The sequence below is a fragment of the Carassius carassius genome, chromosome 34 (assembly GCF_963082965.1).
Source record: "Carassius carassius chromosome 34, fCarCar2.1, whole genome shotgun sequence".
NCBI lineage: Eukaryota > Metazoa > Chordata > Actinopteri > Cypriniformes > Cyprinidae > Carassius > Carassius carassius.
The window spans coordinates 12576691-12591198 of record NC_081788.1 but is presented as its reverse complement, the minus strand read 5'-3'; the positions used below and the strand labels follow the sequence as shown (position 1 = coordinate 12591198).

General features: G+C 41.6%; 1 protein-coding gene across 3 annotated transcripts in view; it reads left to right on the top strand.

Annotated features, from left to right (window-relative positions):
• The window catches only part of LOC132114417 (E1A-binding protein p400-like), a 29613-nt gene extending 15380 nt beyond the window's left edge, over nt 1–14233 (top strand). The window contains exons 24-54 of one of the 3 annotated variants that reach the window (XM_059522503.1): nt 448–555; nt 1437–1589; nt 1742–1888; nt 2082–2155; nt 2241–2539; nt 2625–2827; nt 3664–3833; nt 4112–4308; nt 4391–4502; nt 4653–4946; nt 5303–5377; nt 5457–5591; nt 5677–5721; nt 6158–6308; nt 6404–6639; nt 6753–6926; nt 7009–7059; nt 7129–7265; nt 7398–7454; nt 7645–7723; nt 7815–7997; nt 8571–8616; nt 8720–8820; nt 9060–9252; nt 9421–9560; nt 10241–10435; nt 10519–10696; nt 12192–12322; nt 12421–12570; nt 12681–12734; nt 13162–14233. In XM_059522503.1, the coding sequence (XP_059378486.1) occupies nt 448–555; nt 1437–1589; nt 1742–1888; nt 2082–2155; nt 2241–2539; nt 2625–2827; nt 3664–3833; nt 4112–4308; nt 4391–4502; nt 4653–4946; nt 5303–5377; nt 5457–5591; nt 5677–5721; nt 6158–6308; nt 6404–6639; nt 6753–6926; nt 7009–7059; nt 7129–7265; nt 7398–7454; nt 7645–7723; nt 7815–7997; nt 8571–8616; nt 8720–8820; nt 9060–9252; nt 9421–9560; nt 10241–10435; nt 10519–10696; nt 12192–12322; nt 12421–12570; nt 12681–12734; nt 13162–13509 (4616 nt within the window). In that variant the 3' untranslated portion in view covers nt 13510–14233. Of the gene's footprint in view, nt 1–447; nt 556–1436; nt 1599–1741; nt 1889–2081; nt 2156–2240; nt 2540–2624; nt 2828–3663; nt 3834–4111; nt 4309–4390; nt 4503–4652; nt 4947–5302; nt 5378–5456; nt 5592–5676; nt 5722–6157; nt 6309–6403; nt 6640–6752; nt 6927–7008; nt 7060–7128; nt 7266–7397; nt 7455–7644; nt 7724–7814; nt 7998–8570; nt 8617–8719; nt 8821–9059; nt 9253–9420; nt 9561–10240; nt 10436–10518; nt 10697–12191; nt 12323–12420; nt 12571–12680; nt 12735–13161 lie in introns of all 3 variants that reach the window. The other 2 variants (XM_059522502.1, XM_059522501.1) reach the window with 2 other exon arrangements.
• Nucleotides 14234–14508: the final 275 nt, after the last annotated feature.

Genomic DNA, 14508 nt, shown 5'->3' with positions numbered 1-14508 from the left:
AAATGGAAATTGCGATGCAATTTCAAATGTAGGGTGTGTCTTGATTTTGACATTTGGGAAATTCATTGGATTGTTGTCATTTGTTAATTGCTGTGATTTTTTTGAATTGTTTCAACAGCAATATTCCATTTAAATAAATAAATAAGAATTCTCAGTTAAAATTTCATGGTGACTTCAAGCAGTCACCCAGCAATGCCCTGGCACTGTAGCTGTGAGTCTTGCATGGGCAAGCACTTCTCACCTCCCAACAAAAATCTATATTTTGTAAAGCATTATAATATTGTATGTCCCAAATAACATTTTATTTAGAGGATTTAAAAAAATTATCCTCCAACCCCATTAGACTGTTAACTCTTTTTTCCTCTTTAGCCTCCACAATCAGCAGCTCATCGGGATCACTCTTAACAGGTGCCACCCCTAACCCCCTTTCTACCCCTCTGGCTGCAGGTGTGACAGGGGTCACCACTATGTCTGCCCCTTCCGCCCACCCCCTCCTGCCCAGTTTGGTACCCCAGAGGCTGGTGCTCAGCTCCCAGGCCCAGGCACGCTTGCCTAGTAAGTGGCCTCATGATCACCCACCGCAGATAGGCCCTCTCCTTTGTGCCCTGTCCCTCGTGCACCTGTTTCCTTCTTATCGTGCTCCCAAGCAAACGACCGCAGTGAAGATCAGAGACTACGGTATGGCTTCTGCTGAAGTGGGCAAACAGGCATACAGAGATCCACCACAGAAACTAATAGTGATATTCATCTCAAATTCAGCCATAAATCTGGCGTATTTCCAGTGTGATCTGAAGTGCAGAAAATCTTCAGCAGATGACCTATGCTGGTTTCTCTCCTTGCCCTTCACAAACAAGCATGAACCCTCCAGATCTTTCTCCGGACTGCACCCGCTGCCTTTAGTTTATTCACATCTTCTTTTATGACAAATGTATTCTGTTTTTCTATTCTTTTTTCCTTCTGCATTTTAATTGACTAATCGCTTTGTTTTTCATGCAGTACAGCTGAAGGATGATCCAGAAGCTTTATAATACGGTTTTGCTTCCCTATCTTTTCAGTGCAGCTTTTCTTCAGAGCCGTTTATTTTGTCGTCTATCTGTGGGTGTAAAGAGCGTCAAGCTTGTGGGCCTGCTCCCCATGTCACATGTAACCATTGTTACATGAAAAACCTTTTAAACAAAGATTTTCTCCCACGTTGTTTTGCTCTGCTAAATGAATCAGTCTGGTTTCATTTTGTTTGTTTCAGGCTTTTTTTGTAAGGTTTTGTTTGAGGAAAAAGTGTCATTCTTCCTGTTTAACACACTGTGGTTGTGCATGTCCCTTTCCTTGCTCACTCCGAAACTAACTAAAATGTTCTTTCTTTCTCAGAGACAAAATGTCAGCCACTTTTTTACAATTTTTTACAACAATCATTTAACAAGAGTTTTTTTCTACTGAAGGTGGAGATGTAGTGAAGGTTGCTCAGTTGGTTGGGCAGGGTCGGATTGCCCAGCCAGAGACCCCTGTGACCCTGCAGTTCCAGGGCAACAAGTTCACCTTGTCTCCAAGTCAGCTGCGACAGCTCACCACGGGCCAGCCCCTGCAGCTCCAAGGTACACTCGGTAATGTCCAGCCCATATTCATCCTCTCTCTGTCTCATTCACTTCCATATCCAGTCTCTTGTGTCAGCTGGTTTTATGAGTGTTTAGTCAATCCTCTTCACATGGCTCAATGTGAAGCTCATACATTTATGTGCCTGCTTTAGGCAACATCTTGCAAATTGTGTCAGCCCCTGGGCAGTCTCTTCTCAGGCCACAGGGGCCGGCCATGGTGATGCCTACCATACCTCAGGCTGTGCCTGTCCAGAACTCCTCAGGCACGACTCCCCCTGCCAGCTCCATGCCACCGCAAGGTAAGCTCTGCTCTGCCCTGAAGTCGATTATCTCATCTTGCTTTTCCCCCTTATTTATTATTATTTTTAATATCTCCAAGCTATCTTTCCTGGCCCATTGGTTGAGAACCACTAACCTAAGTATGTGATGTTTTGCTGCTGTCTTAGTGAACTTAAACTTAAGTTTCTGTGTTTTTATCTGTTTCCATTAAAGCAGGCACCACAGGCACTCCAGCTACCACAGACATGGCAACAAATGCTAAACGCACAACAAACGCCACAACACAGGTTGGTGATTTTGAAAGACGTTGAAGGAATTGATGAAGTCCGTTAAATAGTTGTGAACTCTAAACCTTGTCTTTTGTTTATTTAGGAGTCAAGCGAGGAAAGAAACAGGCGGCTGAAAGAGCGTCTGGCTAGTTTATTTCATGCCAATGAACGGCGGTCCTCGCGCTCGGTGATGTATGGTTCTGACCTGATCAAGACCTGCTCTGTTTATGATGGACACCCTCCACCAACCTTCCCCGCACCCCAGCACTCCCGCTGGTCCTGGGTCGGCAGAGACAGCTGTATTAGGGCTCAGCAGACATGTGTGTCCACGGTTGCTCCCCTTCGCTCAGTGATTCTCTCCAACACCGAGCAGGAGGCAGCAGCAGGCACCTTGCAGAAGAGGTCTGGATGTGACCATGAACTCCTTGCCATGAAAGCAGTTTTGTGAGCTTTATGTCATCTAATGCTTCTTCCTGTTATATTTTAGGTTCTCCTGCATACTTCCTGCTGCTGTGGCCCCTCCCCCTCAGCTGTATGCATCCAATCCTCCACCTTCTTACAGCCTAGCACAAAAATCATTCAGGCGACGGCTACAGGAAGTGTCCGCTCCACAAAACGCAGAGATCCGTAACTTAGCCTGTCCTCCTGTCGTCAGGTTCCCTGATGTACACATGTTGGAGATGGATTCAGGTGTGCACCACAACAGAATCCTTCAGATTTAAATTTTACAAATACTGCTGGTATTCAGTCATGTTATTATGTATCTTCTATCCATCATGTAACTAACATTCTCTCATTTACAGTACCTTTCAAAAATGTTGGGTCTGTAATTATTATTTTTTTTAAATACATTTAATATGTATTACATTTATTTAGCAAGGACACCTTAAATAAATTAAAAGTCACACTAAAGACATTTATAATGTAACACAAGTTTTCTGTTTCAAATACATGTTGTTACTTTCTGTTCATCAAAACATCCTAGAAATAGAAAAATCATGGTTCCCACAAACTTATGAAGCAGCTAAGCTGTTTTCAACAGATATACAACATATAATAAGAAATGACTTTTCAGCATATTAGACTGATTAGAGTCATGTGACTAAAGACTGGAGTAATTATGCTGAAAATTCAACTTTGCCATCACAGAAATAACATTTTGTTTTAAAATGTATTCAAAAGAAAGAGAGATTTTAAACTGTAATACAGTACTTTATTTAATTGATGTATTTTATTAAAAGCAGCCTTAGTGAACATAAGAGACTTCTTTAAAAAAAATATATATATATAATCTATAAATATCACTATAAGGTCTGGCTAACTTCTTAGTCTTATTCTGGTTTTGATTTGCCCACTTAGATTCCACTTCCTGTCTGATATGGATAATATAATAATAGAATGCCATTGAAAAACAAAAACAAATGAACAATACAATCAGGGTCTGCAAAAAAAAAAAAACATTAGTACAAAATAAAACTGGTATATTGGTAGAAATATTGATATAATGTTATTTTATCTGTTTGCAGGAAAACTGGAGGCACTGTCCATCCTGCTGCAGAAACTGAGCGCTGAGAACAGACGTGTGATGATCTTCACCCAGATGACCAGTATGCTGGATATACTGGAGACCTTCTTAGACCACCGTCACCTCACCTATGTACGGCTGGATGAGTCTCTGTCACTGGAGGAGAGACAGGTAATAGACATGGAGTAACATATTCTCTATTGCTCTCTGTTGCTCTGGCCAAGTCCATGTCCCACTGAGGCTGTGTGGGTTTCTGGGCTGTAATTAAAAGGGCAGATGAGCGAGCGCTCTTCCCTTCCTGTTGAATTCAGTTCCACACAAGGCCTCAAATGATGCTTACATATCAGTAAAGCACTATCAACACCAATACATAAACATCTGATCTCAATCCTTTTATTGAAAACGCAAAACCTAACTTACCTTGCTCCTCGTGTCCCGACCACTTTCAGGAGCAGGTCAAAAGGTTTAACCGCAACAGACAGATCTTCTGCACCATCCTGACCAATCGCTGCTGCTCAGCCATGGGCCACGTGTTTGACGCAGATACCATCGTGTTTTACGACACAGACCTAAATCCCAGCATGGACATGCGCACACAGGAATGGTGTGACAAGATCGGCCGCTCCAAAGACATCCACATCTACAGGTCAGACTGGTGGACAAATTAAATGTTTTCCCGTGTCAGGTTTATACTCGTCAGCTTTTTTACCGATGCTGTGCTCTTTCAGGTTGGAGAGCGGGAACTCGATTGAGGAGAAGCTGTTAAAGAACGGCACTAAAGACCTTATAAGAGAGGTAGCTGCACAGGGCATGGACTACACTGTAGCCTTTTTAACACAGGTAAACACTTTTACAGTCATGCAATCACTGGTACTTTTGACATTGAGGGACTGTTTCATAACCGTGCCAGTTATGAGGTTGTGTCTCAGTAGACGTCGCTCAGCTCACAGCCCGGTGCTCATATTATAAAAATGTGCTGGACATTCACAGCGCACTATTCAGGATCTGTTTGAGGTTGAAGCTGGTTCTGGAGAGAAGGTGGAGGAGTTTGTGGTTCTCCACCAGGAGCCATCATCATCCGAATCCATCCCCCCTCACGTGGCAAGACCCTACATCCAGGCCCTGAACACCATCCGACTGGAAGCCCAGTACGAGGAGGAGGAGGAGGAGACGGAGGTAGACACAAAAAGTGAGAAAGTGGGAAGACAAGAAGTAATGGATGTGGTGGAAGGAGTGAGAGAGGAGGCATCACAGATAGAGGAGCTGGCAGCAGTCATGGAGCAGGTGAGGTTATACAAAATGTTACTTGAAAATTTCAGTTCTTGTACGTACGTTTGCAACCGTAAATTTTTGGTTTCGCCAAAATGATTTTGCATGCAAATTCTGTTCATTTAACTTTATACACTATTGTTTTGGAAAAAAAAAACAGAACAGCTCATAAATGAATGTCGAACACATTTGTGCTGCTTAGTTTTTTTTTGGAAGCTGTGGTACTTTTTTTACATAATTCTTTGATGAATAGAAAGTTCTAAAGAACAGCACTTAAATGAAAAAAAGAAAAACATGTAGTGTCACGTTTGAACAATTTGTCCTTGCTGAATAAAAATTGAACTGACCAGAGCTTGTGGTGTTTTGTCTAGCTGACTCCCATTGAGAGATACGCACTGCACTATCTGGAGTACCTGCACATCAGCGAGGATGAACAGGTCATAAAGGTATGAAACATTTGCACATATTACAATACATGTTACTGTAAATTCAGACGGCTTAAATCCATGTTTGTGTGAGTTACAGGAGCGCTTGGAAGCTGGTAAGAGAGGCTGGGAGCAGCAGCAGCAACAGAAACTAAAGGTAGAGAAAGAGGAACAAATGATCCTAGAAGATGAAGAGGATCTGTTCACCTACACCAGAGAGGATGCATACAACATGGTACAAATAGATTCTTATCTGCTTTTCAGTAGGAAGCGATGATGTGTCGTGTAGATTTGATACCCTGTTCCCTTCATCTTTACAGGAGTATGTGTTCGAGAATGAGGATGGACAAACAGAAATAATGCCGGTAAGTTTAAAAAAGCACATTCCTGAAGGGAATTTAAGGAAGAGGGAGAATTTAAAAAATCAATGGACCAAAAACAGGTCCATATCACATTGTGATTTAAGTCTCTTTTTTGCATTTTGATGTTATTGCATTTCTATTTTACATAGTAACAATTGTACTGCATTTAATTTAAATCAAATTCTGTGATATATAAAAAAAAATTCAACTTGAAGGTATTTTTTTATTTACATCTTACAAGTCTTATATCTTACAGTTGTATAGCTGTTATGAGAATTAATGAATGTAATGCGATATAAAAAGCCAATAATCTAAAAGAGTACAAAAAGGCCTATATAAAAAAGAAAATTCAAGCGAAATATGTTTTATTTGTTTATTTAGATTTGTGGTTAAAATTCTTGTTGAGTTCTGTGACTCTTACTGTTGCTCTTTTCTGCAGCTGTGGACTCCCCCAACTCCTCCACAGGATGATAACGATATCTACATTGACTCTGTAATCTGCCTCATGTATGACACTGCGCCTATGCCCGAATCCAAACTGCCCCCAGTCTATGTCCGTAAAGAGCGCAAGAGACACATGGATCCGTCAGGTTGGACTGCTCAAGAAACGCTTTCAGGTGAACTTAGTGTTCTTAAACGCGTGCTAAATTCGGTCTTTTTCTCTCTCTCGTCCCCCTCTCGTCAGCTCTGGGACGTAAGAAAAAGAAGGGCCATGGAGAATCCGTGATTCCTCCGCGCTCTCTCTTTGATAAGGCCAGTCTGCTCAAAGTAAGGCGGGAAGGCAAAGACCAGAAGAAGAACTTCTCTCTGAAGCAACAGGCTCCCTTTGCCAAACCACTGCCCTCACTGCTCAAACCAGCCATGGAGGCTGGGCAGGACAACCCTGAGTGGCTCATCAGTGAAGACTGGGCCCTGCTACAGGTACTTGATTCATCACGTGTTATTGCATTATCACTGCCAGTGTATAAACACACAGCTGTGTGTTAAATGGATAAGCTGAGGTTGTAATTCTGTCTTTTTCCCTGCATTCACAGGCTGTGAAGCAGTTACTGGAACTTCCTCTGAACCTGACCATCGTGTCTCCAGCGCACACTCCTAACTGGGACCTGGTGAGCGATGTGGTCAACTCCTGTAGCAGAATTTACCGCTCGCCGAAACAATGCCGTAACCGCTATGAGAATGTCATCATACTCCGAGAGGAGGGCAAGGTGGGAGATTGTACCAGTATCACATGGTTGTGAATTCTTTTATTTATTTTCATAACCTAATTGTAAACAACCTGTCCCACAGCTAATATATGAAGCTAACCCTAAGAAGAACAAGACCAAGAGCATTTATAAGGTATTAAACAAAAACAAATCAGTACATATTATTAGGTGTTTCTTTGGTAACACTCTTTTTTTTGCGCAGTCCAAGAATAGTCGTCCTCTGCGCACGTGTCAGATCTACACACAGGATGACAACGCCACCCAGATCCAGCTATACAACAACCGCTTTGAGCTGATGAAAATCATTGCTAGCAAGAGGAGCCCGCCAATAAAACCACTGTATGTGCAGGCAGTGTCCAACACACAAACATCTTTAAAAACAACCCAGGCATTGCATTTAGATTGTGATATAATGCTTTTGTCAAAGTAAACAAACAAGCAAACAAATTTTGTTCATGCCTTTGTTTCTAGACTGGGCATGAATCCATTCCAGAAGAATCCCAAGCATGCCTCTGTGCTGGCTGAGAGGTATTGACTCTTGATGTGCTGCTTTGCTTTTAGAAAGAAAAAAAAAAACTGAAGTCATCTGCTTCCGTTATTGACCAGTGAACTGAAATGCATCATTAAAACAATAATAATAATATTGACTGATACAGTCTACATCGTTAGTCACATTTGATATTCATTTGTGGTTTTCATTCATTCATGTGATTTCTAGTGGGATAAGCTACGACAAGCCTCTGCCTCCTATCCAGGTTGCCTCTCAGAGAGCTGAAAGAATAGCTAAAGAGAAGAAGGTGAGATTTAGTTAACAAACCACTTAAAAGTCACCTGTATTTTTCTGTTTTTAAACGCTTGTCTCTTTTCCTCTGTACTCCGCTGCCGCAGGCACTAGCCGAACAGCAGAGGGCTCAGCAGTTAGCCCAGCAGCAACAGCCGCAGACCACAGGAGCCGCGCAGCCTCAGGGAGCCGCTGCCCAGCCTCAGGCCACTGCAGCAGCCGCACAGACAGCGGGAGTGACCCAGCCCACCCAACCCGGAGCAGCAGCAGTCCCCAACACCACTCTACTGGTTAGACTCCTTTAGCACTGCATGTTACATGTCACACTTGACCTTACGTACACCTGTATTTAGCTCTAGATTACCAAAGGTGAAATCATTTGTATATGACTGGTATATTATTCATGTGTACACAACTGTTCCAAATGTTTGGGGTCAGGAGTATTTATTTATTTAATTTTTTTGTGAAAGAGGTCTCTTATACTTACTAAGGCTGTTTATTTGAACAAATAACAGCACTATTGGGAAGTTATATAGTTTAAATGGTAATATTATTCCAACTTTAAATAACTCTTTTCTGTCTTAATATTTTTATTCTGTCTTATAATTTTATGAAAACCTTGATATTTTATTTCAGGATTCTTTGATGAATAGAAAGAAAGCATTTGAGAGAAATCTTATGCAAAAGTAGAAATTTCTTAGCTGTCACTTTTGATCAGTTTGATGTGTCCTAAGTGAATAAAAAATGTATTGAAGTATTAATTTGAGTAACAAAATCTTACTGACCACACATTTTTGAACAGTGCTGTATTATATAATAAGGTATAATATGTTGATCTTGTTTGGGTTTTGTTGATTCTCAAGACTGGAGCTATCAAGTCCGCTGCAGTTGGCACAAGTATCCAGCCAGGTATTATCACATTACACAAGCTTTACCTGTACACTTGTTGATCCAGTTGTGAAGTGCTGTTTATATAAGTGCTCGTCTATGTGTAATTCTGTTTAAACTTCAGCGACAGCTACAGTGAATGGAAACGTGATCGTCAACACTGTGGCTGGAGTTCCTCCTGGTCAGGTCCAGGCGAACAAGCGTCTGGCATCTCCTGTCATTCCTGTGAGTTCTGTCCACCCTCATACAGCACACATAATAACTGAAAAACTCCTGCCTTTTACACAGATATATAGATATTCAGCTGATTTGATTTGTCACAGCAGTTCCTGCATTGTGACCTGCTGTGTGGGGTTCAGAAGTTAACATTGAAAGTGTAGAATACAAGATTTAGTCAGTTTGATCTAGATTTTTGTACCGTTCTGTCCTGTTTAATAGTGTTAAATGCTTGTTTGCTCAAACAGACGGCAGGAACGGCCACGGCTCAGGTGGTTCACACTCAGCAGAGAGCAGTACCTGCAGCGGCTGCCCCAGCTGAGGTCGTTGCCATTGCGACGGGTCAGAGCGTGAGAGCTGTTACCCCAGTGACTGCATCAGCTGTGGTGTCCACTAATCTGACTCCGGGTCAGTCCCAAACACGCACGCTGGTTGCTCCAGGTAGACCAAACGCCATCCTAAGAGAAGCCAGTGCGTGATTTGGGTTCTCTGGTGGCAAAATCGATTCAGAGAGTCACACTCCTGCTCCGCATAGTTTTTTGTGAATTCATATCTGGCTGGCTCGTCTAGCATTGTTTTATTCTTAAAGCAGTTTTCTTGCTTCTCTAGCTCCCGGTATGCAGTTCTCTCAGAGTAAACCACTCACGCCAGCTCAATTCCAACAATTCCAACTCCGACAACAGTTACAGCAGCAGCAACAAACACAGGCGACATCTCCACAGATCAAAGCAGTAGGAAAGCCACAGCAGGTACACTCATTCTTTAGTATGGAAGATGTGTTGAGGCAATAAAACATCTTTTGCACCAAAATTACAGTCTGATATGTCTTTAGCAAGCATTTAGCTAAACTTAACCAGCCATCCTTCACACAAAACTTAGTAAGCATTTATAAACATTTGCAAATGATGAATAGTTTACACTTTAGATTGGCTACTGCAAAAATATGAACAAATGATTAATAAATGATCTGTAAAGACACGTGAATAGGGTAGATTCAGGTCTGTCGGGACACTTTTTGACATTGAGATGACTGCTCATAAAGGTACGAATGATTAGTAATCATTTATAAACATTTGCAAATTATGAATAGTCATAATAAACAAATTATGAATAGTTTACACATTAGATTGGCTAATGCAAAAACATGAACACATAATTAATAGATTATTTGTTAAGATATGTAAATAGATGCTACACAACAAACAAAGACCAACAAATGAAGATCATATGAACTGAACGTTTACTGACAATTGTAAGCATTTCAATTTACATAAATAAATGTTAATGATTAGGTAATGTCTAGTAAGATCATTAGTAAACCTTAACATGAGCATTATCTCATTTTTATAGCTATGTGAATGTATATTAACTAATAATCTTAATTAAAAAAAAAATGTTTTCAAATGATTTGTTTCCGATATATGTTTAGCAGAAGCAGAAGCTGCAGATGGCGCAGCAGCAGGTTGCAGCGGCGGTAGCAGCAGCTCAAGGTCAGCAGGCTGCATCTACTCAGCAGCCACAGCAGGTGGCTGCGTCCAACCCTCAGATAGCGGCAGTCGCTGCGCCCAGAGCAGGAGCTGTGCTGACTGGAACTGCCGTCGCCAATTTACAGGTGGCCAGACTGGTAAGCACATGCATACACACTCAGACTAACCCTTTCACATACACTTGAATGCACATTAATTCTTTATATATATTTTCATACAGACACGTGTCCCAGCCCAAGGACCCATTCAGGCTCAGCAGGGTCAAACCGCTCAGGTGACTCTGACCAAACCACCTCCTGTCGTCTCAGTTCCTGCTGTGGTCTCCTCCGCCGGAGTCACGACCCTTCCTGTAACTGTGGCCGGCATCAGTGTTGCCATCGGGCAAGCGCAGAAAGCAGGTACAGACTGAATCTAGGAGAATGAAATACAGTGCACAGCATAAATGAGTTCACCCCCTCTAAAACATAACAAATTCAGCAATTACTCTTTACTTAGAAGCCAAGTTAGGGTTCTAAGGAGATATAATATTAATTTAAATCTAAATTAATTAATATAATGTCAATTACCAAAGAAGAATGCCAAAATTATTCAGCAAAATAAGATTTTCTTATCAAAGTGATAAAATGTTGTACTGCAAATATGAGTTTACCCTCCTGAATGTTACTTAATAAAAAAGGTTTAAGGCAATTTTTGATCAATAGGTAAGTATATTGAACCAAAACCTTTAAAGACAAGTAACTTCCTGGCAATGAAAGTGTTTTATAGCCCACTGAATCATACTCCGACTTAATGCTGGCAGCAGTGGAACCACTTGGGAGAGAACTGCCAGGTGGCTTATATCATAGCATAAAAGAGGAAAATGGTACAAGAGGAAGGAATACAAAATTATCGTTTTAAGTGTAAAAATGTAACAGAAGTAGCAACGACATTCAAAAACAATGGACTTGTGATAAGGATCCTGAAATAATCAGGTCTTCACTTAAGGTTTTATTTGGTGATGAGTGAATTATTGCTAGAAAAGACACAGAGTATGATGCAGCCTGCAGAAGTGACACATCTTGCTGAGTGCAGGATGTCCACATGATTAAAGCGCAGATATGCTGTTCTAAAAGGACGTCAGGAACGTGATACTGTTAGACCTCTTGGTTTCCCAACAAGGTCCATCGCTCAAAATGAATTTAATTTGCTGAATGTAAAATAAAATGGATTTTGCCGCGCTCAAACCAGCCAATCTAAACTAAACGCTGTGTATGGCGTTTGGGGTAATTTATCAGTTAACATAGCCTAGTCTTATAGTCTGAAAACAATTTACATACATTATTTTATTTTACGATACAAAAATAGTCGCTAGTGGCAATCAGTAGCTACTTATACTACATCTCACCATATAACTTGAGCAATCTGCTGTAAAATATCATCTCTGACGAGTCATGGTACACACTGCATGACATCATACCGCACTCACGAGTTACAACAGACCTCTCTTGTTTTCATTAAAAAGAATTTGAGCAATCTTTCATCGATCCAACTGTCTAAGAACAAAACAACTATCAAAACTTTGATCTGTTTGTAACTCATGATGATGCAAGTCTTAAATTGTTTTGTTTTGTTTTTTCTTCAGTTTGTAATGTATTAAACGCCCCCTTTTTATTTATTTAGTTTGTTTTGCACGATGTACGTAAGAGATTAGAGATTTCAGTAACTTATTGTCAAGCACCCTAAACCTAATCAGTTATCAAACAGAGGCTTACAGAAGCTGAAGTGACCTGCACAAGACTGTTTATTTGCACTGCTTATGAACATGAATCTAGCAGAGATGCTTGCTTTCTTTACTCGCCCACATAGTCTCAGTGTCAGTAACAACTGTAGACTAAAGCGTGTGTGTTTGTGCAGGTGGTCCAGTGGTGACCCACCCGTTCCAGGTGCAGCTGTTGCAGAGACAAAAGCAGCAGGCAGCTGCTCAAGCGGCTGCAGTCCAGAAGGCAGCACAGCCACAGCAAACACAGGCTGCAGTTCAGCAGAAGGTACCAGTCAGCCAGTGGGATGTATTTTTAATGAAGCATTATTTGTGTAAGTGTCCAGTCAGCCCCCCTCTCCTTTGTCTCTTTATCTCTCCGTTCAGCTGGGCGCACAGCAGGCCGCTCAGACCGCAGCCCAACAGCAGCAGAAAGTGACATACACTGCCACCACTCAACTTCAGCCTGGCATTAAGACCCAGTTCTTCACCTCCATTGCACAGCCACAGAAACCTGCTACAACACAGCAGATACAGGTAAGAAGTTAGACTTTCACAGCCAGCATCCGCACAAGTGCAAAGCCTGCTTTATGTGTGTGGTTTGGTGCCCAGCTTGGCTTTGTAGTGATTTTCCCTTCTGCTTGTAGGTCGCTAAACTTCCTCAAATAGTTCAGCAGCAGTTAGTATCCTCACCTCAACAGGTAAGTGTTTCAGTGTTTGTTGTTAATTTGTGTTTGATTGCTTTAATTCATTTGGTGCCTTTTTAAAGTTAACATTAAGTCACCTCTGAAATGACTTTCCTTTTTCACTGATTGCATGTTTTTTAATATAATTAACATATACTGATATAATTAACATATACTGCTGTTCAAATGTTTGGGGTCAGTAAAATAAAAAGACATTTCTGCTTTTATTTGGCAAGGATGCATTAAACTGAACAAAAATGACAATAAATACATTATGATAAATATAAACAATAAATATCACAGTTATGTTATAGACATAGACATACTTTTTTTTTTTTTTTTGCTTTATTATTATTATATTTTCATGCAGTCCTAGTTCTGCGACTATTACAAGATATCTTAACTCCTGATTCTGACAGCTTGAAGTGATGTTTGTGTGTAGATCCAGGCTCAGCCTCAGACAGTGGCGCTGACGCAGGCAGCCCCCGCAGCAGGTTCGGCACAGGCCCAGGTGCAAGTCATCCCCGCAGGCACCCCCGCAGCCACACAGGTGGTGCAGCAGAAGCTCCTCCAGCAGCAGGTCGTTACAGCAGCAGCCGTCTCCCCTCAAATCCAGACCCCAGCACCACACAGCCCTGCCCAGCAGCAGAGCGCCGCGGCACCCACCGTCTCCGAGTCTCCAGCACAGCAGGCCACAGCCCCCCCGCAGCCCCAGCAGGGCAAAGGAAACACCCGCACTGGGGCTGCCATGCGCTCCAAAACCCCCGGTAAACCCAGCGGTGGCAGCTAGAGAGTCATAGGAAGAGGAAGTACCCGGGCACAACATAGGGCTGCTTTTTGGTTTGTTTTTGTTTTGGAAAGACTGACCCTTTGTAATACAGGAACTCACCATTGACTGTCTGGATTGAGCTTTTTACAGTTTGAAGCAACACTCATAAGCTAACCACGTTTCATGTTAATCGAACATCTCTCTGCCAGTGGCCCTCACACTATGGCCAATCTGTTTCTTTTTTTACAGCTTATTAACTGATGCTCCTTCTTTAGAAGTCAAGCATGACTTTACCACAGTACGACGGCTCATTTTCACACTGAACTCTTTACCGAGCCGCCAAACACTCCCTGTTCTTTTTCTACCATGCTACATGCTCTGTTTATACAGCGTTTAACATCACATCCTTAAGGTCATGGATCAAGTGCATTTGGATCACAACAGCCATCAGCTTCAACACTTCATCTGGCTTGCCGGGAACTCTTTTGGCAGATCGGCTCAACATTATTCATAATGTTCAATCAGTCGAAATGAATGTGTGTCCTTCCCAGTGTTTTTAGTAGCTGTGGTGGTTTTGTCCCTTTGCTGTTTGTGTCAGTAAATATCCCTTTATTCAAGCATTTAATCAAGATTAGCGAGACTCTACGAACCCAACTCAATCTTTAGTGGTGTAGAAATGGCAAACTACCATTAGTTTGATACATGCTCCCTCTCTTTAAAATAATCGAATACATTAGCTTGTATCATGAAATCATGAAAAACACAAGTTCAGCTGCATGGATGGATACCATCTGAAAACTGTCTAGTGACGTGTACTTGTGTGTGAAATGTTTAAGTGGTACAATAACAACAAATTGATAGAAAAACTATCCTGCAATGCAGCCATTTCATGGTGGCAGCTGTGGGAAGTATCACCCTCCCAACTTAGATTAGAAAGCAAAATGTGTCAGTGCTTAAAAAATGTCATTTCCGAAAACACATCTGTGAAATATTTCCGTTTTTCTTATACACAGTTATGAA